At 57.1% G+C, this 27351-nt stretch overlaps 1 protein-coding gene and 1 non-coding gene across 3 annotated transcripts; both read right to left on the bottom strand.

Moving 5' to 3' along the window:
* Positions 1-310: 310 nt before the first annotated feature.
* Positions 311-26957, bottom strand: AP1B1 (adaptor related protein complex 1 subunit beta 1). 2 transcript variants are annotated; one of them, XM_056352753.1, is made up of 24 exons: positions 26891-26957; positions 20778-20891; positions 19357-19419; positions 18156-18261; positions 16081-16216; positions 15016-15261; positions 14002-14192; positions 13206-13427; positions 11677-11797; positions 11375-11470; positions 10199-10314; positions 9218-9383; positions 8191-8289; positions 7541-7800; positions 6928-7129; positions 5981-6001; positions 5618-5647; positions 5355-5501; positions 4997-5142; positions 4287-4416; positions 3609-3693; positions 3015-3101; positions 2095-2249; positions 311-714 (listed from the first exon to the last, which is right to left on the bottom strand). In XM_056352753.1, exons 3-24 carry the CDS (start codon positions 19391-19393, stop codon positions 640-642), a joined length of 2874 nt encoding a protein of 957 aa, XP_056208728.1. In that variant the 5' UTR covers positions 19394-19419; positions 20778-20891; positions 26891-26957; the 3' UTR covers positions 311-639. The 2 variants fall into 2 exon arrangements, with proteins under 2 accessions (XP_056208728.1, XP_056208737.1); XM_056352762.1 differs by lacking the exons at positions 5618-5647; positions 5981-6001.
* On the bottom strand, positions 4767-4871 carry LOC130143993 (small nucleolar RNA SNORD125). The gene has a single exon (XR_008819978.1). It is a non-coding gene; the product is annotated as a small nucleolar RNA SNORD125 (small nucleolar RNA).
* Positions 26958-27351: the final 394 nt, after the last annotated feature.

Genomic DNA, 27351 nt, shown 5'->3' with positions numbered 1-27351 from the left:
TTCCTCCCTGCTCCTGGGTGCACCAAGCCCTGCAAGCCCAGGGCTCCAGGGCGATCCACAGCAAAAGCCACCCACCCCCATGGCACTTCAGGCCCCAACTGACACCAAGGAGACTCAGAGTGAGCCCCAGGGTGCTATTCCCAGGGCTGAGGAGTGCAGAACCCTTCACCAGACACCACCATGGGCAGACACGAGACCCAGCACCAGCAGGGAGGTGGATTGTTGCAGGGTAGGGGGCACACAGGGGGAGGGAGGCAACTCCCCACATATGGTGGCTCAGTTGTTTGTTTTTTTTTTTTAAAAAAAAAAAAAAAAAAAAAAAAAGCACGCAGTCACAGGGACCCAGAGGGTGAAACAGGGCTCTTGATGGGGCAACATCAGCAAGGAGGACACTGCATCACTCACACACAGATTTGATTTCTACAGGGATGCAGGGACTGGCCGGGACACCGCTGCCCTCCTCTGCTCACCCCAGCCCTACCAGAGATGGGAGCACTGGTTTCCAGGGCCCCGGGGCTGGAGGGACATTCCCAGGGGCTGGTTCCTTGGCAGGAAGGAAAGGAGACATGCACACGGGTCCTGCCCCTGCTTCCTTGGGCGGGAAAGGAGAAGAGGAGGAGGATGGACTGCAGCAGCACCTTAGTTCTTCAGGATGGTTTCGTAGGCTTGGTAGATGTACTGGGACACCTCCGGTGCTCGGCATTTCAGGGACAACTGTGAGAAGAGAGGAGAGGGGGTCATGGCAACTGGTCCCATGCTGGTGAGTCACCAGCCCCAAAGCACAAAGCCCTGCATGCTGCAGCATCCCCCCCACCCCCACCATGGGGAATGGGTGGCCCCAGCTCCTTATTTTGGCCAGATAGAAGATATTAAAAGGCACCGAGCCCCCTAAACACCCCTCCCCGGGCTGCTGGTGCTCCCCTAGCCCGGGGTGGAGGAGCAGAGACATCCACATGCAGCACAGGCAGGCAGGGCAAGGGGGCAGGCAGAGGCACACACACACTTCATCTCTTGGGGTTTGATTCATTGCCTGTAGCTCAAGAGTGAACGGTTCCCCCAAAGGCATCTTCCTTTAAGTGGTATCAGCCCCTTTATTTGCTCAGAGATTTAATATTAAATGATTCTGAAATCAATTTGCTCCTCAGGCTAGTGGGGAAGAGCTCAGCGCAAGCGGGTGCCCAGCAGGGAATCCTCAGGGATAGGGATCTGCAGCTATCCTCATCCCAAGTGAGCCCAGGAGGGTGGTGGGAACACCCTGACCCTCTGGAATGTTCACCTCCAACAAAGCTCTGCTCTGGGCACCGGCCTCGTGCCACCCCTGCCGGGAGGGAGAGACAAGAAGCACTAAAAGACACGCAGGGCTGGCAGGGCAGCCAGCAGGCAGGTAAAAATATCAGGGGAGAAATATAACCAGGCAGCAGCCAGAGACAGCCCAAAGCCGAGGGAAAAACCAGTCTGCTAACCTCCAAATCCTGCAACAGCGGGCAGGCCGGCGAGGGCAGGCAGGCAGCAGGTACGGAGATACACAGAGAGGTGAGTCAAGGCGACACAGCTCATCCCAACCCAAAGAAAAGAGGCTGCGAGGAAGGTGGGGAAGGGGACGGGGACGGGCTGGGGAAAGCAGGACATCGGGATGGCTCACGCCTGACATGCAGACAGACCTCTGCCCCAAGACTGTAGCTGCAGTCAGGCTGCCCAGCACGCAGGCAGAGCCAGGGATGCCCCAAGAGGGGGATGGGGTTGGGGTTTTTATTTTAACAGAGATGTGCGGGTGGGCTGGGACCTCTCTGCTTCCCTTGGGGGCCACCACAGTGCCTCCCCGCTGCTCGGAGGGAGCCCAGCAGAGCCCCTGTTGCTGCAGAGCCCAGCTGGCCAGCACAGCCCGTGTCTCCCCTTCTCCACATGAGGGACACTGGGACTGGCACAGGGAGGGGGGGCTGGCACCAAGAGTCGCTGGGGGGGTGCCACAGCTGCAGATGTGCCACAGGACTGCCTTGCCCAGCCCAGGCTCCAAGCAGAGAGCAGGGAAGGCAGCGGCCTCGGCTCAGAGCCACCCTGGGGCTGTTTTGGAGGGAGGCAGGGGAAGGGGCGTACCGTGAAACTGGGATTACTGGGCTGGATCCTGAGCTCTGCCAACACCCAGATGCCATTAGTGAGCTTCAGGGACTGATAGAGCATGTCCTGGCCCTCCACGTTCCTCTTGGCGATGGTGAAGATGTTGCTGCCTTGGAGTTTGCTGCTAACGGCATCTGCACAGGAGGAGAGAGCTGCGGCGGAGGCTGCTCGGGGCAGGGCACCGGGCTGACAGCCAGATCCCTTCGGACCTGCTCCTGCCCCACCTCCACCTCCCCTCCCCTCTCCCCAGGATGCAGCACATCCAAAACCCGCCGTCCTCACACAGCAAGAAGGGCCCTATTCAGCCGGGCTCCCAGGTCCTCCCTGGGGAGGGCAGGCCACAATCCAGAGCTCAATTCACAAGTGGAACCGCCCCACTTTGCTCCACAAAGGTCAGCTCACTGCTGCCAGCGGGGCTGAAAGGAGTTAGCTGTCCCCCACTCAGCGTCTGCGTGTCCTGCTTGGCACCAGATCTCCCGGAGAAGGGGCTGAGGGAGCAAGGAGGTGCCAAGGAACCTGGCCCTGGCTCCTGCCCACAGCTCTCTGCTCTGCTCATGAGCACTGGACCGCTGCCCTGCCTGTGGGCTGGCTGGGAGGCCAGGCAGTGTCAGGGCTGCACGATCCGCTTCAGCTTCTCTGCACTGAGACTGATCCCAGGGTGGGTACAGCAACTGTCCCTGGCAGCGGGGACATCCCCACCGGGCAGAGCATCTCTGAGGCTGTCAATTTTCAACAACTAGTCAACAGCAAACAAACCAGCAGCTCCTTCCTGGAGCTACGGGTGGGCACAGGGGAAAGCTCTCATCTCCCCGCAGCCTGGGTTGGGATAACTGGGATGAGCTGGTCACCGGCACCCGGCCACAAGCGGAGCCAGGTCCTTCTGAAGGGTTTGGACCCACCTGCGTTGAGAGAACAGTCTTTGATCTGGAACTGGGCCTCATTCTCATTGGGAATGTCTTTCCAAGTGGCCAGGAACATCTGCCGTTCTACAGTGAGGAACAAAATCAACACAGTGATGAAGCTACAAGGTCGCCTGCCCCCAAAGGCGGTAGAACACAAGGGCCATGCTGCCATGTCACTGGTGGCTGAAGGGATCTGTGACACTGCCACCCCCCTCCAGCAGCTTCCCAAGACCAGCCTTATGCAGCTGCAGGAAAGTGACCTGCTTTGGGGGGCTAGCAAGCTACGGTGGCTTGGGGAAGAGGCTGGTGTGTGCCAGGGAAGACAAACTAAGGAGTGAGCAAAGCGAGAACTCTCCCTGGCAGCTAGGAGTTTGAAGGCGGCTCAGGCCATCTCAGGTAGCCACAGCGTGGTCATGCTGGCATGGCCAGTGTCCCTGTCTGCTCCAGACTGCCAGGGACATCTGGTTCCCCACTCCCTGCCCAGGGCTGGGAACGTGATCAGGAGATTTCATCAGGGGCTGGGATGGCACCTAGAGACCGGTGGCAGAAGCGCACCTTGCAGGAGCCCCAGCTACCCACGCTCCAACTCACCCATCTTCCCATCCTCCACGAAGAGGATGTGCAGCGGGTACAGGGTGCTGAAGTAGAAGACATCAATGTTGTTTTTCACTGCGACCTGGGACAGAAGGGCACGGGGACATCAACACCTCCTCCAACCTACAGCAGGGAGGTGGCTCCCAAAGCCAGCATCCCACTCCATCTTACACCAGCGATCCCTCTTGAGCCAGGTGCCACCCCAGCAAGCATCAGAGGCAAGAGACTGGCAGCTGCCCGAAGGAGCTGGAGAGGCCAGCGTCCACGCCCTGCATGCCGGCACGCTCTTGGGCATGCTGCTGTCCCCAGCATACAGGGGAGATGGGGAACTGCTGAGGTTGCACCCCCTCAGCCCTCCCTCCCAGCTGCCTCCCTGGAGCTACAGCCCTGCCTCCACCATCTCCCCTGCGCTAGGACAGTGCAAGCAGATGCTCCGCCAAAGCTCGGCTCTGCTGCTGTCGGCAAGGATCTTCCTCCACAGAAGCAGCAGTCTGCGTGGAGCAGGATATCAAGCTGGAGTCAGACTGAGCTCTGACAGCAAGGACAGCGAGCTGAGCATTTCTTCTTGCCCGGTTCCTGCTGTCATGCCTCCCTCCTGAGGGCAAGCGCTCGCCCCCTGGCACCCCCTGCCCAGTCCCCAGCTCCCAGGAGGGGGGATCCCCTAGCATTCCCCACCTGGAGGTTGTTCAGGGGGTCCATCTTCATGACAGAGCCAACAGTGTTCAGCGGAAGGGAGATCTCCACGGACTGGTTCGGGGCAAGAGGTGCGTGGACCTGGAGAGGAGCTGCTGGGGCCAGGCCGAAGCTGCGGGGATACCCGAGGAGGGGAGGGGGTCAAGGTGGGGGGCAGCAAATGATGGCAGAAGGCACTGCCCGTCGGCTGCGGGCCACCTTGGGACTCCCTGCCTTCCTCTACCTGAACCCCAGGAACACCCCTGCTCACCTTGCTGCCCCTGCACAGTCCAGGACCAGGCTGGCTCCTGCCCTGCCCGCCCACCAGGACAACACCAGGCAGCCCCAAAATCTCAGCCCTTCCTCCTACACAGACTCACACCCACCAGTCCCTCAGGGCTACCCCTTGTTGTGCCCCTTGAGGGAAGGGAGGAAGGGCCAGTTCACCAGGAGGACAGAAAAACGGGATGGGGGTTAGACCCCAGAGCAACAGCCTCTTCAGTCAACTTCTTAGAGGCTTTGGTTTGATGATCATCACCACCACAGCCATCAGAGAGAGAAAGGTCATCATGGGAGGCTGTCCCCAGATCTTGCAGCCCTGTGGCCCCTTCCTCCCACCCTTTTCAGCATGCAACCATGCCAGGGAACGTGCTCGAGAACGTCACACAGCATCTCCACTGGCCACTGCTGATGCAGCCCAGGAGGAACCTCACCTGTTGCGGTTGAACTGGATGGCAAAGTCAGACATGACCTGCAGGGCTTTGTTCGTTAGCACCAGGTCCATGGAGATGGAGCCCACCTGCCGGCTGAAGGTGCCAGAGATCTCCAGCCCCTTGGCCTTCATCGCAGGGAGCCAGACCTGCGTTAAGGAGGCAAGAAACTTGCTACAGCATCCTCTCCATCTGCAGGCCACCACCCTCACCCAGTGTGCTACCACGACAGGAAAAAGGGGCTCCTGTCCCACCCCCCCCCGGGGAAGCCCTGCCACAAGAAGTAGACACAGGTCTCTGCCCCCCTTAATGCTGCAGCCCTGTGCTGTGCCAGCTGCTGAGGCTTGGCTGCCCCACTCACCGTTTTGGGTGCCACATAGGATCCTGACAGGGTCCCCACGCCACTGGTGAGGTCGAAGAGGTCTCCCAGGCCACTGCCGAGGGGTGCCCCCAGGTTTGCGGGCATCGCGGTGCTGGGTGCTGGTGCAAAGCCGCTGCCACTGCCCATCTGCAGGCGACAAGGGAGCAGGTTATGGGAGGGCACCAAAGGGCAGAGAAGAGGAGGAAGAGGAGGAGGAAGATGCAGAGGGTGAGAAAGGGGTTTGGGTGTGAGGGCACACTCACAGCAGGGCTGCCTCCCACATCGCTTCGCAGCTGCAAGAGAAGAAAGGTGCATCAGCAGGGGCAGGGGCCAGCACGCCCAGGGCCACGGGGGGTCCCACCAAAACGCCCCATCAAGGGCACTCTCCAAGAGCATCAGTGTGGGCTAGTGAGGGCCCAGGGTCGGTAGGGATGCCCCAGCAGTCCCAGACCTGATGTGCCACGAGCTGTTTCGGGGCCTGGTCGCCCCCAGAGGGAAGCGAGGTGTCACTGGGGCACCCAACAGGAGGGCTCAGGCTGCACAGGGGGAGCAGGGGCAGCCAGGGGCTGGCACGGGCGCTGGGGCTACACATGGTCGAGAGGGCTAAGAAAAGGGCTGATCCATACCCCTTCCGACTCGTCCCCCATCTCCAAGCAGAAGCAGGTAAGGTGGAGAGAAGAGCCAGCCACATGCAGAGACAAGCCAGGAGAGAGACAAAAAACAGAGAAGAGAAGGGAAGGAGGGAAGAGAGGTTAGTCCTGCTGCACTGCCAGCAAGTCCACCTGCCTGTCCACAGCTGTCTGGAGCCAGGGGACTGAGCACGACCTGGGTGTCTCATCCCCGCACTCAGCACCAGCCCGTTACCAAATCCTGCAAGCCCATAAAGAGCCAGGGTGGCACTTGGAGGCTTACGGACCGAGAGGGGCAGCAGCGAAGGGACAGTGACACTGCCTCCCCTTAGGGGGTATCTGCTGGATTTTATGAGCAGCGCAGAAGACTCCAAATTAGTTTCCTTTGGGGATTGGGACCATCACCAGCACCTGTAGGGCAGGCGGTCCCCACCAGGCAGAGGTTTCCACCCCCCCTCACGCTGCAGCCAAACCACTGTTTGGTTTGCATTCCCAGGAAGACAAGCTGTTACCTCCAGATCTCCCGGTGCAGGAGACACCCGTTAAGCCACCCTGCAGCCCGGGAGCAGGGACATCTCAGCCCAGCCCTGCAGCAGCTTTGGGCACATCCCTGCTTCACGCAGCTGTGGGGTTCAGAGGAGGGCCAGGAGGAGCAGTCACCCCTGTAGCACAGCACAGAGTAGGAACACCTACACAGACCTCACGTACTCAGGAGCACTAACCCCCTGCCCTGCTCCAGCCATCTGATCCGGACACAATAAATTGGGGTGCAGTGCCCCTCTGTCTGCACAAGCTTGTAGAAGGAAAGGACTAGCCCAGACATTTCTGGGCAGATGAGCTCGTACCATCCCCAGGAGCTCCCGACAGGAGCCAGCATCAAACCCAGCGCGATGCCACCAGGCTAGCTGGGCATCGGGGAAGGAGCACGCAGGGCTGTGACGTACCAGGCTGTCCAAGCCACCCCCGAGGAGGTCCACAGCACCCATCTGCACAGAGGAGGTGGCGATGGGAGGCCCACCCACGGGGGGGCCCAGGTCCAGGTTCAGGAGGTCACCCAGCAGGTCACCCTGAGTGGGGATGACAGCCGGCTGCTCTGCCGCCTGCCCCCCTGAGGGGGCTGCGTCGGGGCTCTCGGCACTTTCGCTCCTAGAGGGAATGGCAAGGGAAAGACATGAGATGCTGAGGAGGAGTTGCAGGAGCCAAGAAGTCCCACTGGAGACATGAGTTCACCCAGCTGGGCTTTGCAGTGAGTGTTCAGAGACACCCTGTCCCAGCACGACTGCCAACACTTCCAACACATTCTCATCGAGATCACTCCCTCAGCCTTGTAAGGACAGTATTGAATCCATACAGCCCTACTGCTCCCAAGGGGAGGCTCCCCTGTAAGGGGGGCCCTCAGCTCAGCTCCAAGCACAGCCAGTTCTGCACGGTGCTGTGTGTCGCTGTGGCAGCCCCACAGCCGCTTGGCTCAGCATCCAACCTGCCCAACACACGGATCCAGCCCTGGAAGTCCCAGCACAGGGTGGAGAGTCACCCTGGGGAGGCAGAGATACTCACGAGCCCGTTCGTGGGGGCAAGCTCTTGTGCACGACCCCTCTGCTCCCCTCCACGAAGGCGCTGGGAGGTTTGTGATAGACAGAGGCCAGTGTCCCAATGTAGCAAATCAGCTCATCCAGGAGCGTCGGCTCGATCAGATCAGTCTCCTCAGAGATGAGGGGTTTCTCTGCCAGCACCACCTCCTTGGCGGCCACAGGGTCGGTGGAAAGCAGGCGCCAATAGATGTAGCCACGGTCCCGCAGGTCGGGGTTGTCAGAGTCCTTCAGGAAGCACAGGGGTTAGTGCCAAAGCCATCAGGCAGGGGAAGCCACAGCTACTACAGAGCAACTCCGAGCATCTTGGCCCCATCTCAATCTTGCTGTGGTATTAGAGCGATCACGGGGATAAAAGTTAAAAGCTATTTGTGTCACACCTCTGCTGTACAGAGGCTACACCACTTTGCTACACCAGCCTTAGCAAGGAAACAGCACAAGATGCCTCCTGTGCTATGGGAGACAGTGTACTCGCTCTCCAGGACTTTTTAACTATCAGTTTTTCCAGAATGAAGCTCCATTATTCTGCCTCCTGTCACGGGCACTGCATCGTCAAGCCATTCCCACTGCGGTGAAGCCCACGGGAAGCTCTTGCCTCATGCAAGAGCCATTACCCACCTGCGTGGCCAGGCTCAGCACCTGCTGCACCAGCTCCTGTGTCTCAGTGGGCTTCTTCAGAAACAGCTTCACAATGGCCGTCAGCAGCTGCAGCTGAACCTGCGAGCAGACAAACAGGGTCAGGGAGAGACAGACAGATAGATCACACCATTTTTGTGCAAGAACACAAGAATTTCCCCCATAGGCACTGTCAGGAAGTAACCCCAACCTGCCTCGCAAGGAACCAAACACGTGGTGACAGCTTAAGCGGCAGTGACAGCGTCAGGGCACTTGGCATGGCTCCCAGCCAGGTCTGCAGCCCATTTCAAGCTGATTATCACACCCTCAGCCCGTCAGAGCCACAGGTTGACACAGAGGTTACTGGGCAAGATCTTGAGACCAGGTTACATGGTCCCACAAAAGCAAAGGCCAGAGCATCCTCTGACTTTTATGAGGATAAGCAGCAGCAATTCACCTCTGACAGTCCCTTTAGACCTGAGACAAGGCAGCCAGGATGGCTGGCTTTGCTATTTTGCATTTGTAGACTTTCCCCTGGCCACTATGACTTAGTTTCACAGTGTTTTGCACAGGGGGTTGTAGGAAGCTTCTATAGACTGAAGCCTCAAAAAATTTCACAGGCAAAACCACTGGCCTCAGCTGCCCTGGCAAAAGGGTCAGGCATGGTTCCCCCTGCTCATTTCAGCTGTCTGACTCCATTTTGCAGCTCCAACGGGCTGATCCTGTCCTGGCACAGAGGAATGACCAGGTGACCACTGCACCCTTCCCAGCTGCTAAGGAGGGAAGACGACTGGGTCACCACCTGGTGGCATTTCAAGGGCCACGTTCTACACCCAAAGCTGCTGTGGGACACTGCTACCCCAAACGCCTACAAGAAATACACCTTCACGACCCTGCTAGAGAAAATTCCTTTGTTAAATTCTAATGAGCACAAGCTTTGTCACAGCATCCAGTGTCACCCCTCAACCAGTTGATTCTATTGGCGGCCAGACCACCACTGCATGAGGGGCTCTGCCCCATCCCACCGCACCTGGGTGCTTTCATCGTGGAAGCCCTCCAGGAAGCTCTCCAGCAGCTCATCGGCGTTGTCGATCCGCTCAGCGTACTCTCCTACAATCCAGATCATGGCAGCCCTGGCCTCAGGCTCATCCAGAGAGTCGAGGTTCTCGCAGAGGGTGGCAATCACGCTCTCATACCTTCCCAAGGAGAGGACATACGTTCACCAGAAGCAAGAAACCCAAGTCCTAGCTCTGCTCTGACTTCAAACCACATCCCATCACCCTCAGCAGAACAAGGACATTGCCAAGGGCACCGGCAAGAGCCCCTGCCACCTGTATGGGGCTGTCCCTTCTCCCCAGGGCTGTGGCACAGCGTGACACCGCCCACACTGATCCCTCTCTGGTCTCAGAGCACGCTCCCCTGCTCACAAGCCCTGCTGCTGATTTAGCTTCTCAGCCCCACTCATCTGGTCTCCCTTCTCTCTGCAGCAGCCCTGAGTCACTAGCAGAGTTCCTGTCCATTACTAATTCAGTTCATTAATATTTATTACCAGTATTAGTACACTACTTCCTGACTACAGTGTTACTATTCATCCTGGCTCAGCTGGAACACACCCCTCCCCTCCTGCTGCCCTTGCTCCAGCATCAACAGCGCTGAATTAAGAGCCAGAGACAGTTTACGTTGACACAAGGGACCTCAAAGTCCCTGCCAGCTCCTGTCCATTTGGGTCTCTGGGACTGCCGTCACGGGGCTGGGGGTGGCTTTCCTGCTCTCAGCTTAACTCTTAGGGCAGCACTGACTAGCAATCGCAACCCCGACTGGCAAAAAAACCAAAGCCATCTTCACTGCAGGGAGGCCGCAGGTGGCTTCACCACTGATCATCCCACCAGGAGGGAGCAGCAGCCCATCCCTGGGTCCTTGTAGGGTCCCCCCCCCCAAGCACAGAGGGGCAGAAAGAGCTCATCTAGGACCGGGAGCATCCACCCGAGGCTCGCAGGCAGCAGCCACACACTTGTTGGGGTACTTGCGGAAGATGTCCTTGATGACAACAATGGCTTCCTGCACCACGTAGTTGACTTTGGTCTGGATAAGGTCGAGCAGGGTGCTGACACAGCGCTCAGCCGATTGCTGTCAGAGGGAGTCGCTCAGTCAGGTGGCATGTTCTTACATCCCTGTCCCAAAGCCTCTGCCACCCTTCCGACATCCCTTCCTTGCTGCCTTATCCCCTCCATGCCTCTCCCAAACCCAACCCAGACCAGAATGGGGGATGCACAAGCATAGTCTCCCCTTCCCATCCAGGTCTGGCTCCTCCTCATCCCCTCGCATGTTCCCGGAGCCTCCCCTGCCCCCACATCATGCACTTCAGGCCACAGGATGCAGAAGCACAGCAGTGAGCCCACACCTTGGCTTGCCAGGGCACCAGCATCTTGCACCTCGCCTTAGTTTGGGTCTGTACAGCCACACGGCTCAGTGTGAACAGAGAGAGCAAACCAGAGCTAGTGCCGTGGTAATAAATCCCCCTGGCTTCACTGTGGAGGAGATGGATCACTCATGGCAGAGCCAGGCCAGCTCAGCTTCCCAGTGGGATGAAAGCCTGAGCCAGCTCCAGCACATCTCCTGCCTCTCATCAGCGCCCAGCTCACTGGCGTCGAGCTGTTTGTCTCACGTGACTGAGGATGCTCTGCAGTAAACCCGGTGCAGGATCAGCTGGCTCAAAGCTACACGACCTTGCCTGTGAGCCTGCCTGCACCTGGGCCACGCAGAGCCACCGTTCCAGCAAGGTTTTTACTAATCCTCTTCTTCAAATAACCCCCAAGGGGAAGCAAAGCCTCTCAGCCCCTCAAAAAGAGATTAGCTCCCTGCCAGGCCCTGCTGCAGTCCCCAGACAAGCCACTTGTATCATCCACTGCATTAACACACCAGGCACAGCTGCAGGCAGCTGGGTCTGCAACACAGCACGAGGCAGGCTGGGATCTTAAAACAGCTCCGGTGGCAAAGGGTAAAGGGATGAAATACCCTCCTTGCACCTTGTCTGTGCCCTGTGGAACAAATGTTCATCCCCAGGCAGGCTCCAGCTCATTAGGGCAACTCCTGGGGTGAGACGAACTCCAACCCATCCAACGTGCTGGGGAGCGATGCCTTGCCTAACCACAGCTGCCATCAGGACCCGAAGTGACCCAGCACTCACCTCCACCTTGATGGCACAGCGGCCAATGGCTCGAACCGCCTTCCTTACGAAGTCCACGTCCACCTCCGTGGCATACTCCTTCAGCTCGGCCAGCACCTGCCAGAGGGGACAAGACACTAAGAGCCCAGCAGCAAGAAAAGCCACCAGAAAAGCTTGGTAGTGACCCAGCAGAAGCAGACTGCGTGGTACAGCTGCTCCCTCCACAACCTGCAAAGCTGGGTCTACAATTTCTCAGACAAATCCCCTCCCTGGGAGGCTGGAGCTCCCTGCACAGCCCACCCAGCAGTCAGGCAGACCCTGACCTGCGCAATGTTGGCCTGGGAAGCCAGGCGGATCATGATGTCCAGTTTCTCCAGTTTAACGTAGATGGGGTCATTGTACTTCACAAAGAACACCTTCATCTCGTGCTTCAGGATCTCAGGCCTGGAGGACAACAAGAGGCAGTGATTAAGGCAGGCGCATGCTCCTTCACTTTGACCACAATGAGAGATGTCAGAAATCTTCCAGAAACCATGGTTTTCTCCAGAGCTTTCTGAACACCCGGTACTGCTATCGGATGATTCCTCTAGTGGCAGAAGCAAGATCCGAGCTCTGCCCCCACCTCCAGGCTCTGACCCAGGCAACAACCAGCAGGCAAAGCAGCGCAGAAAGGGAGTTGTCCTCCCCAGAAAGCTGCGTGCCAGTCAGGAGACAGATGGGGATTCATTCGCCTGACCCTGCAGCTGGCTAACGCCCAAGTCCATGAAAATTGATTACTCCATTAGCCAGCTACAAGCATGAACCATCACCCCCTGACTGAGGCTGAAGATGGGGTGGTGAAGGCTTGAGGACACTGAGGACATAAGCTAGGGAAACCCAGAGCTGGAGAGCGAGCAGCTCTGGGCCAGGAGGATGAGGCTCCTTGGCCACCAGCACAAAGTTCTGGGGGCCTGGTCAATGTCAAGGAATCTGAGACATCGTCATTATCCCCCCAGGACTCCGTCCCCTGGCTCCCCTTTCTGGTACCAGCGCAGAGGACAGAGCGCAACCTTGCCACAAACAAGGACCTGACACAAGGCAACAGGAAACGTTCATCTCGCCAGGGCTGGAAGGGATGTCTGGGGGGGAGCAGCGACGCAAACCCAGACCCCAGGGCTAGGCTGGACCTTTCTCATGAGATCATCCTCTCTCTAAGCTGGGAAAGAGATCGGCCAGGTCCAGCTCCAACTCCAAGAAGCTGACCTGCCTTCCACATTCCCGCTCCCAGGGACACTAATTGCTTTCCACTTCTCCCAGAAATTGCTGCTATTTTTAATAGACAACCACGGCGATAACTGGTAGGACAACAAATCATCTGACTGAGGCTGTCAATGCAAAGCATGGCTCTCCAGCTGGCCAGTTCTGCTCGGGGCACACATGTGGGGCCTCGGACACCTCCTGCCCACCAGCAATTTTAGATCAGCAAAGGGACAAAAGGACTCTCAGCACTTATTCAAAGAGGACGACTGCATAGAAACAAGCTGATATCACAAAAATTCCTCTCTAGACATTCAATGACTAAAGCAAAAGCCTCAGCTTTTGGCCTTTCCATCTTTTGCTCTCCCCAAATAAATAAATTAAAATAAACCTCTCCTGAAGATCCCAGCTTAGCTCCCTGCTTATTGCCTCACCTGACACACTGCGCTCAGCCCTTGGATTTTAAATAATAGAAAAGAAAAACCCCATATGACAGGTTGTGTCAGCAAAGCCCTGACACTGCCGCCGTCAGAGGGTTGGAAGCGTCGGGAAGCAGCTGCAGAGAAGAGGGAAAGCCCGAGCCAGGCTGTCACTCCTACCCCCCCAGGGCACCCACCTTTTCTGCACGATGAGGTTGATGTTGCGGAGAGCCACATACTGCAGCTCAGGCTCTGCGGAGAGCAGGGTGACCAGGGGTGGGGCCAGCTTCTTTAGCAACGTGCCATAATAATCCAGGTCCTTCGACAGCATTTCCATGAACTTCATCAGCACCTTCACAGCTGAGAGCACCACCGCTGAGTTGGCATGGGACAGCCGGGGCGTCACTCGCTCACAAATGCTGGAGGTGTCAGGGGTAAAAGAGATAGATTATTTCAGAATGTCTTCCTGCTTAAACATCGCTGCCAGTACTGACAAAGAAGAACAAGACACTGGCAAAGATTGCACCAGGACAGCTGAGCAACACTTGAGGCCTTCCCAAGAAATGCTGAATTGGCTCTTAAACGCCCGGATGAAGGTTATTTCCCAAGCCCTGCAAAACCCTATCACAGTGACACCCTTTCAGGGCTCCCTAGCACCTGTCGGCCCTTGCTGTGTGGTAAGACCACATTTTGAAGCAGCTTGGGAAGCACAGTCCCTGTGCCAGCATGGGGACAGGGCTTGCTACAAGACCACATTGATCTCCGGACAGTTGCACCCAAGGCACCATGGCCAGCAGATGCCCACTGTCCCGCACCTCCTGCAGTAGGATTCCAAGCATCAGGAGGACAGAAATGCTTCTTAGATGAGAAGGGGCAGCGTCAGGCCCTTCAGTTGATACCTCCCTGTTCCCCTCCCACTCTGAGCCCCACTCCGGACACTTCGTGGTGCCCTGAAGGCAGCGCTGCCCCAGCAGCACCCCCAGCCTCCCTCACCTCTGGGCTTCCCGGTCATCCTTGGGCATGTAGTTCGCCAGACAGTCGAGGATGAAGATCTGGCCCCACTCAGTACACTCGTTCAAGGCCGTGAGCAGCTTGTTGATGGACTGGGGGTTGAGGTCCAGGAGGTTACTGCTCGGGTGAGACTCCGCTATTTCTGAGAGCGCCGCTACTGCATTGGCCACTACCTGCCAGAGGAGACAGGACACATTAGGTGACACCAAACATGGTTCAACAGCCTGGGGGAAAGCTGGTGCAAGTGGATGAGCTGCCAAGGATCGGTATCAGCACCTCGCATCCCAGCGACATCTGGGTACCAGCTTCTCCTCCCCACCAGCTGATCCTCAGGAGATGAGCAATCACCACCAGCACGGTCCCACCACCCACACCACATCTCTAACAGTTTGCACATGTTCAGCAGGAGTCAGCCTTGGCCCCATGCCCAGCACAGAGGAGCCTGCTCTCGCTCCCCTTCCCCAGACAGCTCTGAGGAGCCCCATCACTTTCTGTGGAACCTCCCAGGCTCGCTGCTCTGCCTGTGGCAGGATCTGAAGAGCAGCAAAGGCTGGGGGAAGAGAAACCCTGGGGAAAGCAAGCTTTGAAGTTTCTCATGCCTGGGGAAAGGCACGGAAACTAACACTGGCCAAAGCCCAGCTGCTAGGAAACCCTCACCAGAGGCAAAAGCCGCCAGCTAGGTGGTACCAGAGCCAAGCTTCAGCTCCCCTCTACCACCACCCTCTGCTCTGAGCTGGCTGGGGCAACCTCCTCCCCACTGGGAACAGAATAATAACACACTGCCAAGGAATTGCAGAAACCTTCCATCCAGGAGACAGGGTTCCAAGGACACAGCCTGCAGCCCTGAGAAACAGCTGTCCCCAGAAGTGGTATATTAAGCACCAAAAAGAGAATGAAGGGGAACATGGGAGGGAGGGAGTCAGCATATGAAGATGAAGGAAAGATGAAGAGAGAGCATTTACTGCCATTTGGATGAAGAAGGCAAAAAATAATCACCATGGGGTTGGAGTCTGAGATGAGGTCTTTAAGGGTGTCCAGGAAGCCCTGGTCCTCCACCAGCTGGGCATTGATGTCATGGAGCTTTGCCACACAGACAGCTGCTGTCTTGCGCACGTAAGGGTCCTCGTCCTTCAGGCACTTCCGCAGGGGCTCACAGAGATACTCTGTTATCTTGTCCACACGGATGCAGCCCATGGTCCGCACAGCCAAAGCCCGGATCAGTGGGTTTGGGTCCTCACAGTCCTATAGGGATGAGAGGGGGAGGTGAGATATCCTGGGCCACCGCTCCTTGAATCAGGCACTAGTGGTTGGCTTCAGGACCGCCGTTCTTATTTGAGTACCTGAAGTCTAGAGGGTTTAACACTCAGCTCTCAAGAACAAGTCACGCAAGAGAGAGGTCTGATCTCTCGTTCTGCAATCTGGCACCCAGAGGGTTTTAACACCATCAGTTCTCACTGCAAGCACACCTCCAGCAATCTGATATCTTCATCACTTACAGCAAGTATCTGAAGTCAGCTGCTACCCTGCAGAATGGCCACCTGACCTGGGAAACGCATCTATCACGTTTATTGTGTGGGATTATTTTTTTTTCCCCAAAAATGCCAAGTTCCCTCTAATGCCTACCAAGCCTTTTCACAGTATGATTTGGCAATATCTGGGCTCCTAACAAACACGGTCTTCAATTCCCAACTCCAACTGGAAGATCACGAGGGCTTTCTCAGCTGCAGAGACTTCAGCACATAAGCTCACATGACAGCAGTTCGATCACAGGAGCTGCCCACAAGCAAAGCTGCCACTGACAGAGCAAGTGGCACAGTACAGCTGCCAAGAAAATGTTTTTCTTCTGCATTACTGGACAAATTTGCTCAGTTATCTAGAGGAGTAGGGGAGCCCCTACTCCTGAAGGGAGAGGCCTTGGAAACCTGCCCACGCTCCCTTCTTTGGAGTGGGGTACACAGCAGGTTAGTGTGGTGGCCATGGATAAAAGTGGGGATGCATGTGGTGGGCTGAACCGACCTGCTGCAGCGCGTGGCTCTCAGGCATGCAGCCCTCTCCTCTCACCTTCACGAAGGTGTTGACTGCCATGATAGCCATGTCTGGCTGGCTTTTGGCATAGTTCATCAGGTAAAGGTAGACCAGCTTCTTCAGCTCCAGGTTATCCGTCTGCATGCAGTTCACCACGTCCGGGAAGAGAGCACTGAAACACAGAGTGCCTCCATGAAGGCAGGACATGGCCACACTGCTGAGCCGGAGAAAGGAGATGCTGCTGCCTATGGGACTTCCCTAGGTGCGTGGCCATCCCCTTCCTGTGGCTCAACCCACTCCTGAAGCCAGATGACCCCAGGCTGCTCTCCCATGACCTGAGCCTAGCCTGCAGCAGATGTGGCTAAATCACCCATCCCCAACAGGTTTTTATTTACAGATCTGTATCAAGAGTAGCTCAAAATGGCCCCTGATGGACTGAAATTGAGTTCTCCCACACAGCTCTGCTGTATCCCAGCTCCAGTGTGCGCCCACTGCCCTGGGAGAAGGTGCAACATCCCCCAGCCATCACAGGACAGCACAAAAGCCTCCAACACCTGTGAGAGGACGTGGAAGATGAGCCATTCCCCCCTCGCCTTCTGCAAAACCCTCCCACACAGCCCTACCAAAACCATCCTCTGCTTTTACAAACATTAAGGCTGTCCTGCTGCAAAGTGCTTGTCCCACATCCTAGCATCACCTTAGAGCAGTAAACACCCAGGACTAAGGAACAGCCCCACTCCACCAGGTGAGCTCTGCAGCAGAAAGATGCTCTGCTAGGAAGGAGCGGAGCTGCCTGCGTGGAGTGGGGGGCTTCCCCTTCCCCAACCACCCTAGAGCTGGGGATGCCAGAGACACTGTGTCACTGCAGACAATAAACACAAACCAATTAGACTATTAAGATACAGACCAATTAGACTACTAAGCCACCTTAGGAGAGCCAATTGAGATCAGAGGGCTAACACAGGAGTTATTCCACCCTGACAGATGTCCCTTGGCTCCTGGAAGCTTCTCTGCCACTGCAAACCCAGCCATCAAACAGGACCAAACCCTTAAGTCTGGGGCGCTGCACTTCGCTGGTTCCCTTGCAGAGCTCCTGCTACCAGCACTGCTGCCACCCACCTCAGCCGGTCCCTGGCACCTCCCAGGGAGGGGCGAGCTTAGTAAAGTGCTCTCCTGCAGCCTAGAATACGCACACACGGAAACAAAATGGGCTGCCACAGCCGCTATTTCTTTTCCAATCGGTGTAGCTCCTGCTGAGTGCTGACCATCCATGTGGAGCTGGGCAGACCTTGTCGCCGCAGCAAGGGCTCGGTGATCTCCCCAGGGTTTGCATCTGCTTGTCCAAAAAAAACGCTTTTCTAGGGAAAATTCACCCCTAGTCTTCCCTCACCCCTATGCAGGTAACAGCGTCAGGCAAGTCCCTGCCATTGCTGGTGTCATGTTCTCCACAGCAGCCCCAGGACAGAGCGTGACCTGCTGCAAGTGCTCTGGGAGCCAGGGATGCACCGATTCTCCAAACCCAGAGCCCAGAGTTATTTTTTTCCTTTATCTACCATCAAACGCACCGTGAAAAGCACAAAGCGCTGATGCGTGTAATGCCCAGGGTGTGCAGGGACAGGTCTTTGCAGGGAGGAGGGGACGGAAGGGCCACGTGCTGCTGGGTCAGGCAGATAAAGGGGAAGAAGGAAAAGCAGCCGCCTGACCTTTGGGACTGGAGCGGCTGCAAAAGGCTTATCGACACCGAGGCAGAGACACTGACCCTCTGCCGTAAAGGCTCAGAGGGGGGTTCTGCTTGGTTTTAGCAACACGTGAAGGAAGCGGCAATAATCCCCAACAAACTTATCTGGCAGCCAGACCAATCCTCTTTTAGCCAGATTACTACCAAAGCCAGGCAAGCCCCTGCCTGCCAGACGGCCACGCTTACACAAACATTTCCCTCCCGTAGCAGAAGGTATAGCAGTGGCCAGGAGCTCGCTCGGTCCTTGCCCAAGACGAAAGCCAGCACAAAACCCCCTCAGAAGCAGCAGGGGAAAACAGGAGCCCATGAGCCATCTGGACACCATCCTGCCACAGTTTGGTCTGGGCATCCCTGGCACAGCGCTGCCACACACCTGACATCTTTGCCGACGGTCATAGACGCTATCACCTTCTTCACAGCCTCCTTCTTCTTCTCCTTCTTGTCGCTGTTCAGTTCAGCTTTCAGCTCAAATATCTCCCCTGAAGGAAGGGGAAAAAGAGGAGTTCAGGGGTTAGGGGATGGGCACCCACCCCTCTGCTGGGTGCTGCTCCCAGGGGAGGGACAGCACAGCTCCCACCTGCTGCGTGCTGGGGCTCCTTTGCCACCCCAGGTGCTCCGAGGTGGGAAAGGGGATTTAACTTCCCAAATGTCTCACCGAGGGCCAGGGCTGCTCTGGGGCTCAGCACTCATCCGTGGAAATGGAGATGAGCACGCTAGTGCATCCCTGTGACTCCTCCAGCCCCACAGGGCTTTAAGGATGGGAGAGAGTGCAGAAGTGATGAGCACAAGCACTCCACACCTCAAGCACAGGACATGAGGTTTAGTCAGTGGGTATTTTCAGCTGTGGAGCAGCTATTGCAGCACACAGTGAAGCCCCAGCCCTGCACACAGTGGTTGGGAGGCCCTCCCCTACCCAGGGAGCCCACCACAGCCTGGATGATGGCAGGCACCTGCAGCAGCAAATGCAGGTGGATTTTGGGAACTGCTCCTCAAGCCCATGCAGGGGATGGTGGATCCCAAATCCTGCTCTGTATGTGGTAGCAGTCCTCCAGCCCAGCACCTTGCTGGGGGCAACCAGTGGCTTCAGACCCAGCATGGTCTCCTGCCCTCATGAAGCCACACTGAGCTCTATTCACTCCTGGGCAGGCAGATTGAAGAGAAGATGCCACATAGCTTTCCTCCACATTAATTCCTTGGTCTGGAAAGTGCTTAAATCAAACACCCTGAGTGCTTCTGTCCCAGCCCAGGGGAGCTCGGGGCAGGCGGCCATGTCCCACAGCTGCTCCTGAGCTGCTAAAGCAAATAACCTAGCTGCCAACAGCCTTGTCTGGCTTCAGGGGGATGGTGATAAGGTGCTCTGACCCCACAGCAGCCCAGGAGCTGCCCCAGCTCCATGAGAGCAAGGAGGGTGTCAGCCACAGCATACCACATGGGCTTAGGGCATCCCCACAAGAGCTGGAACCTCCACCAGCTTCCCACCTCAGGGATAACCCTCCCCAGCTGGCTTATACAGGTGCCGAAAGAGCCTGATTATTTTGGGAAAAATTGTGTGACCCTCCTGCTCCCACTCTTACCTTTCTTTGTGGTAGTGAAGTACTTGGAGTCCGTCATAGTGGTCTCCAGCTAGCAGCACGTCCCTGCGAGGAGAGGCAGACCAGAAAGTTTGAGGGTTGATAATTTCCTTGCTGGGGTTACTATGGAAAGCTCCAGGAAGGAAAAGCCAGGGCAGGGAAAGAGCTTGGGATCTCATAGGAAGAGTCACAAGGAGATGAAGTGCCCAGAGAAGCCCTCAGCTCCTGCACTGCCAGAGGAGCCCGTTCCCCAGGGGAGGGCAAGCGCCTTGCAGCCACACTGGCGCACCACGGGCTCTGCTGATGAGTGGGGAATCAGCTGGTTTGCTAAAGAGGATGTGGAGGAGGAAAGCAGTTGCTGAAGATGCCAGCATTCACCCCTGCTCAGGCTACAGCCCCAACTTGCTTCTCTCACCAGCAGCAGCAGCCACTTTGCTCATCACATCCCATGCTGAGCTGGGCAGCCCTTGTCCCCACAGCAAGGGCCCAGTGATCTCCCCAGGGTTTGCATCTCCTTGTTCAAGAAAATGCTTTTCTAAGGAAAATTCACCCCTCGTCTTCCCTCACACCTATGCAGGTAACAGCCCTGGGATGGGGAGAGGAATCGAGCAAAACCCAAGGCTCAGACCAGCGCTGGTGTGAGGGGACAGCACAGCCAAGGGGCACAGATCTCCCAGCACCCGACCAAGCAAGATCAAAAGGAGCCTCTTCCAGAAACCACCCCTGCTCCAGCAGTGTTGCTTTAAATTCAAAGGGTTTGAGGTTGCCGCCCAGCACTCGAGGCTGTATTACATAATTCAGGCAGTTTAGGGCAGATTTATGGCTTGGCAGGCTGAGGAAGCCTGGTGTGCAGGCAGCAGATAGCCCCTTCTTAAAGGTCAGCAGGGATTTGTCTTTTCCAACTGTTTCACCCATCTTTCCTTCAACAGCAAAGAAACCAGAGGATCGTCCTTGAAAGCCTGCAGTGGCCTTGCTGTTTTGAAGGGGCAGGAGCACAGAACTCAAAGCCAAGTGGAAAAAAAAAAAGAGCTTGCAAATGGTTTTAAATGTAAATGAGCATCTTGAAAGCCAAACGCAGCAATCCCCTGTGAGCACACAAGATGCAGCCAGAGGAACAGTGTCCTCTGTTTTCTGTTCAAGCTGGATAGGGATCCCCAACAGGGATAAAAAGAAAATCTGGTTAAAATCTGGGGGCCGAGCCTCCTAGGCAGCGCATACAGCCAGAGCCAGCTTGGCAGACTCTTGAGAGAAAGTTTGCATCGGTTCGGGGCTCACTTCGGGTACTGGCAGCACACTCCCGATGCTGTTAGAGAGGGGGCACGTCTGCCACTGTGCTACCCCCGCCCTGCCAAGGCTGCCCCGTGAGAAAACTGCCTCCCGGGCAGCCTCACATAAGACACAACACTGCTCCCTGCTTCGGTTACCTGGGATTTATGCAGAGCCTTTTTTTCCCCCCTAGGTCGATGGCTCTCCAGCGAACAGCAGGAGCTCCCAGGCTGCGCCGCAGCAGCTCTCTGCGCCTCACTGCGGATCCTGTCCTGCAAGAGAGGGAGGAAGGAGGATTTACTGCAGTCCCTCAGATTTCACCGACCTGGCTCGCGATCAGCCCTGCTCTGCAGAAGTGCCTGGAAAGCAAACTTGAAGCCTACCAGGGAATTTCTGCAGCCGGCTGGGAGACATGAATCACGCCTGCTGCCTTCCTGAAGCTTCCCAGTTTCCCAGAGCCCTCTGGTAGCGCTGCGTGTGTTTTAACCATCCAAACCCCCACTAATTTCAGAGACAGAGACGGCCACCCATCTCCCCCACTTCTTTCAGCCCTGCAGTGCTGACAGCTGCTTCCAAAAAGCAAACTGCTGCCTCCTCCTCCTGCCTGAGCTCGAAAATTAAGACACCCCTTGCTCCCCACACCAACACCTCAAGCTCCCCAGCAGCAGGACCAGACTTGCAGCCACCCAGCACCTCAGGCAGGGTGATGAGAGGCCAAGCAAGACTCCAAACACCTGCCAAAGCTGGGTGCTCTGCACCCTGTGTGTGTCCCCAGGCTAACCGAGGGTGACGAGGCAGGGCTGCCTGCCAGCCCAGGGATGCAACTGCTGCTGGCAAAGCCCTGCTGAAGGTGAATTTCCCCAAGCTCAGCCCTTGGGCAGGGTCCAACGCTGCTGTCTGGCTCTGGTTTTAAGGAGGGCAAAAGAAACGGTTCAGGGACTGCAGAGCAGCTCTTGCATTACCCCATGTCTTTCTAAACATGTCTTTGCCCAGCTTGAACTGGGCAAGGGGGAGGACGGGGCAGGGACCCCTCTCCCAGGCTGGAGCCTAAAAGAAAATAAGCCAGTTACCTGGCACACGGGAGCAGGAGGGATGTCAGACGCAGAGCCAGCAGCCTCAGTCATCTCATTTGGACAGATCTGATTGTTTAGAGTCATCACAGTGAGTTGCAAGTTCTCAACCCTTGCTGAACACCCTGCACCCAGAGATCGAAAACGGGCAGCGGGAGTTCATCTGCAGGCAGGGAGACGATCAGCACTAGCTGATCTCCTGGTGAGGGACTAAGCAGAGTGGCAGCTCCTGACAGCCAGAAGCAGCAACAGCACTCAGAAAAAGCAAGATGCAAGACTTGCAGTGACAAATCAAGGAAGACAAAAAGTCCCTGACCTTGTGGTGGCTCAAATTTTACCTCAACTTCTTGACAGACTTATTTTAAGCCAGTCTTGCAAACTGGATTCAAGGACTTCAAAGTGTTTGTAAGCATCTGGTAGCAAAACAGCGGCTGGGTGTCGGCAGGGAGCACCCAGAGCTCACCCACACCTAGTGCAGGCTCCTTGGGTCCGTTTTGAGGACAAGCCTTTGCAGCAGCACAAACCCGTGCCCTCCCTGGAACCCTGGACCTACCATCCCAGGGCACAAGGTTTCCCACACCATCAAACCCCTGCCCTACTGCAAAGTCCTCTGCTCCCAGCTGGTCCCCACAACCAAGGAGAGTGGGAGACCTCCTCTCTGAAGCCCCTGCTAACGGTGAAACCGGAACGTGTGCCATCCACAATCCCTCCTGTATCTCCCACCTTGCAGGCTGCACCAGCCAGGCTCAGTGATACGAAGAGGAAGGTGTGGGGAGCTCAGCACCACTCAGCCCTCTGTGCCAGCTGCTGGGAGGAAAGGGGCTCTCCAAAGAATTTTATCCCCAATCTTATTCACCCACGACAACTAAATTCAAGAGCTCCAGAAGACCCAGAGCAATGCTGCTCTTCCAAGACCCTCAGCGCAACAGCGGCCACGCCGCTCTACCTCCTACACTTCCCTTCTACCTGCCTCAAGGTGGAAAACATCATCCACATTCACGCAACACGCAGCAGAAGGATCCTGCTAAGTGCTGCTACATACACCTTCCTCAATGGATACAGCTTTAACAAGTTATTTTGCTCCTGCGATGCAGCACCAAGGAGCCCACGGCCCAGCTGGAAGAAGCACCATGGTTTAGAGCATCTGATTTTCTGCTGCTCATGAAGCACTTTGAGGCTGAAGGAGAACCCGGCGCTCCTGCAGCTGAACTCACATGGCTGAACACAGGACAGCATGTTCCCCCCAGGACCTGCAATTCAGAGCTGCCAGGCGATGCACCCACACAGGCACAACATGGTGCAAGCCCCCTCCTTGATCTCAGGCCCTCAGGTCAGGAACATGCCAGAACTCATCCAGCCCCTTCCTCCCAGCTGCCATACCAGCAGGCTCCAGAATTCAACCATCCTGGGTGAATAACATGCTCCTAAACCTGAGATACCGCAACAAATGTGGCATGGTGCTTCTCGTCAAGGTGGGTGCTGCCAGCAGGCTCCCAGGGATGACACTGAAGCCAAATAAGCTGTCACTGGTGCCACTTGTTTTCTCTTACAGAGAGTGGAAGAAGAAAACTCATTAGTGACCCCCAGCTACTTTTACTGCCCTGTTTTAGGCTAATTCCTCCATCCTAGGGGGCTGAGTTGCTGCTGACTGAGCCATTCCAGCAATAGAGACCTGTTGCCTTGGGAAGGGATGTGGGGAACGTGCTGCTGCTGCCGCTCTTCCAAAGGAATGAGCCATCTAAGCATCACTTGAGCATTTAAACCATGCCCAAGACACCCCAGCTCCCTGGCTATTACAGCAAGAGGGCTCACCATAGCTCCACTGATCTTTCTATAGACTCTGTCACAACCCAGAACAGGAGTTTACTGGCTGACAGTAAATTTTAATCTTCCCAGCCTGACATGTGTCTTCAGGAGGATCTGACAAGGCAGGCGGAAAGGAAGGAAGCATACACAGGGAAACGCATCCGCTCCAGCCCTGCACAGACATGCATCCCTTGTGCACCAGGGGATATACGATGGTGCCTGATGTGGAGGGAGAAGCAAAGAGGAGCAGGAACTCAAAGGGCAAGCTTCTAGGAAACAGCGGGTCAGCTGAAGGTTAATAGGGAAAGAAAACTTCTACAAGCAAGCAATGCACACTCTCACAGCTGCAAATAAAGCACTTGAGGTGGATCAGTAAAACCCAGCAAGTCAGCACAATTAAAGAAAATTAAGACAGACTGAAAAAACCCTAAACATTGAGACAGATAACTGAGGCCATTGGGACTTCACACAACTATCCTCTGCTGATATGAAGCATCTTCAAGCTAAAGCAAAAGGCCAGGCAGGCACGAGGTGGTGATGGCTCCCCACACCTCTGAGCAGCACTGCATGTCCCTGGCCTCAATGAACGAACCCCCTGGACCAGGCACAGACATCAGCCGGGGAAGATAAAAACCCAAGCATGGAGGAGAACAAGCGGCTGAGGATACGAGAGCCAGCAGCTGGAAGAGACTCATGCTGAACCCAATTCTTTTTTACCTCTTTATTCACAGCAGTGAAGTTACATGGTGTATACCGTCCGGCTGATGGTGCGTAGCTGTGGGCACAGCTCCCACCCCTGTGCTCAACCCTACCTCTGCCCCACGCCTCTCCCTGCAGCCAGCACAAAGCCCCAAGGGCTCACATCAAGCCCGTACACACTCCCTAGGAACATATTTTTCCTAAGGACTGGCCTAACCGGGGCCAGTCTTAGCTCACACTCAGCCCCGCAGCACGCAGCAACATGGGGCTGCAAGCCTGCTGTTGCATCCCAAGCTTGGCTCAAACCTTCATGCCCCGTAAAGGGACCTGGGCTGTCCCCACCTGCAGCCAGGCTGTGCCCAGCCATGAAACAACCCACCTGCACTGCCACAGCATGGCACAGGTGCCCTGTGCCGTGCCACCAAACCTCGAGGGCTGGCAAGACCCTGTAGCTTTTACCCTGAGTTGTAAATATACTCCGCAGTGTCCCCTGCAAAGGAAATGCCTGAAGCCAGCGAGCACCACAAATTATCCTGCACCTTCTAGAACAGGAGCCACCAATTAACAGCAGCAGCGAGCGCAGACAACAGCCTGTGAAGCCAGTGGGCTGGCAGCCAGCACATCCTCTCGCAAAGCTGTTACTGACCAACACATGCGCTTTCCAAGGGGGTCCATCTCACATCAACCAACAGGTTAAGGTGCCCCCTTTTAATAACTCGTGGGTAAAAGCCTTGCCAAACTCACTGCGGTATTAGCAAGGTGCCCAAAATGGTGGCAGATCAATTCAATTGCTGAGGCACCACTTGAGTGATCCAAAACCCCGAAGCGCTGGCACCTGGCCCTTAATTAACCCAGATGGCAGAAGGGCCACAAGAGCAGCTGTATGCAGAAAAAGCGAATCATGGCTGATACGTCCCATCAACCAATAACTGGGAAATAAAACCCACAAACAGACAAAGAAAAGTCCCAAGGTGTCCCTGCACCATACACTGTTGGGCAACACAGCACGTGGGGATCCAGCACTGCGGGGCCCAAAGCATTGTGCTCTGGAAAGCTGGGGAGGATTTTGAGCAGCATAAGCCCAGAGATCACCTTGAGTAGGGATAACACCTCCATGTCCCTCCTCCTACAGCACCAGCTGAGCACCCTCAGAGATGCTGAGGACCTTGTTCTGGAAGTGCTGGAAGGCAGCATCTGCCCCAGTGACAGCTTCCTGCGGCACAGGAGACGTTCTTCTCCTGGGAAAGCCAGGCTTTGCAGGGCTCTGAGGCCACACACCTCCTGCCACGGAATTCCTAGCCTGGTTTGATCAGAGTGTGGGCCAACACCTCTGGAAAACCCCACAGGGTCCCAAACTGTCAGGTCCATTCAGTCCAGCAGCCTGAGTCAAGCAGGAAGCAGCCCACGGTTCCCCTGGCCACATCTGGGGGCAGCAAACCAGATCGAACCAACTGCTTATCCAAGGCACCCCTTTAACATCCCACACCCCAGGCAAGAGCAAATGGCAAAACCCTACGTGAGGCTGCACTGCTACTCTGGGACTGTAGCCCTGACAAGTTTCATAACTCTGCCAAACTCCACACCATATGAGGCACCTGCGGAGAAGAAGGAGAAAACCTGTAACAACTCCTTTAGGAATAAGCTGTTTCACCGATTCCTTTTTATCAGGCTTGATGTTTTCTCCAAAAAAAACTCCACAGAGGAGGCAGCAAGCACATGATATCAGACCAGGTGCCTCTCTATCCAATCCATACCCAGTTCCCAGCTTATTTCATGGCTCAGCTCCGTACTGACCTCTTCCCACAGATCTGCACGGTGCCTTGTTGTGCACTGAGCCACGGCACTGCCTGCGCAGAGGCCAGGCCCCCGCAGCCCCGAGAAGGGGGCACTGATGGCAGCAACAGCTTCCAGCCCCCAAAGCCACCCCAACCCCACTGCCCCACCACACAGCCCAGGGCACATTACACCCAAAAGCAGCAGTAGGGAGGGAAGCGGGTCCAGTGCGCTGGTGAGCTCCGCATGCCCTTTGGCTCTCGAGTCCCTTGCCTCCTGCCCCGGAGATGTGTAGGTCCATGCCATGCCATACCAGCCAGGACACAGGGCTGCACCAGCAGGACCCACCGAGATCAGGAGGCAGATGAAGGGGCAAGTCCTGCGCCGGGCAGCCCCTGTGGGCAGGGACACCCGCACTTCCCAGGCATCCTACCCGCCGGTGGCTCCGACTGCGGGCGAGGACACAGTGCCTTGGGTTCTGCTGGGAGACACAGCCGGTGGAGGGGAGCAGGCCCCGGGGCTGACCCCCCCACACCACCCTGGACGGATCCGGAGGGCCGAGCTGGGCCGCGGAGCTCCGGGAGGGCCCGGGGGGAGGCGCAGGCCCAGCGACCACCCGCGGCGGCACGGCGCGGCGGGATGCGGCTGGGCTGAGCGCGGGGGAGGCGGGAGCCGGACTCCTGGCTGCAGGGGACCCTGCGTGCCGCCGGGCCCGGGCAGAGGGCGAGGCCGGGGACGCCAGGCCGGAGCAGGGGGGCAGGAAGGCCCGGGCCCCGGGAGATGGCCCGGAGCGAAGCCCACCGGCGGAGGGGGGCCCAGCCCGCGGTGCGCACAGCTAGAAGCCGGCAGCAATCCCCGCTGCGGCAGGGGCCATGCCGCGGAACCGCCGGGAGCGGCTCCGGCTCAGCCCTCCCGGCCCATACCTGCTGCCGCCGCCGCCCGCTGCCACCGGCCCAGCGGAAGTGAGCGACGCGCGGGCGAGCGCTTCCGGGGGCGGGGGTGATGGGCGGGGCTGGGGGGCGGAGCCAGGGCATGCCGGGCAGCGAGATGAGGACCGGGGCACACACCCCGCGCCCCGCGCCCCTCCCCGCTTCTGGGGGGGGCGGGGGGCACGGGGTGAGAGGAGCCCACAAGGTCCCATCTAGCACCCGCGGGCCTGCCCGTAGCCCTGGGCCGGTGGTGGATGATCAGGTGGGGGGTCACTGTCAGCGGTTCAGGCCCCCCCAGCGGTGCCCGGCAGACGCAAGGCGGGCGCGGGGTTGTCCCCTGGGGGCCGGTCCCCGTGTCCCCCACACCCTGGCTGCCTGTCCCCGGGACTGCCGTGCCCCCCCCCCGAGCTGTTCCAGGGATGGGGGCCTCCGGCGGGACGGTGCTGCCCGCGGGA

The sequence above is a fragment of the Falco biarmicus genome, chromosome 1 (genome assembly GCF_023638135.1).
Source record: "Falco biarmicus isolate bFalBia1 chromosome 1, bFalBia1.pri, whole genome shotgun sequence".
Classification (NCBI taxonomy): domain Eukaryota; kingdom Metazoa; phylum Chordata; class Aves; order Falconiformes; family Falconidae; genus Falco; species Falco biarmicus.
The sequence above is the reverse complement of the archived record's forward strand: the minus strand, read 5'-3'. Positions and strand labels throughout refer to the sequence as shown.

Coding starts and splice junctions, on each gene's coding strand:
- AP1B1 (XM_056352753.1), bottom strand. CDS start 19,393: ATGACGGACTCCAAGTACTTCACTACCACAAAGAAAG. Junction 11,798..13,205: donor AACCTCATCGTGCAGAAAAG/GTGGGTGCCCTG, acceptor GTTGTCCTCCAG/GCCTGAGATCCTGAAGCACG. Junction 2,250..3,014: donor AGACTGTTCTCTCAACGCAG/GTGGGTCCAAAC, acceptor CCTCCTGTGCAG/ATGCCGTTAGCAGCAAACTC.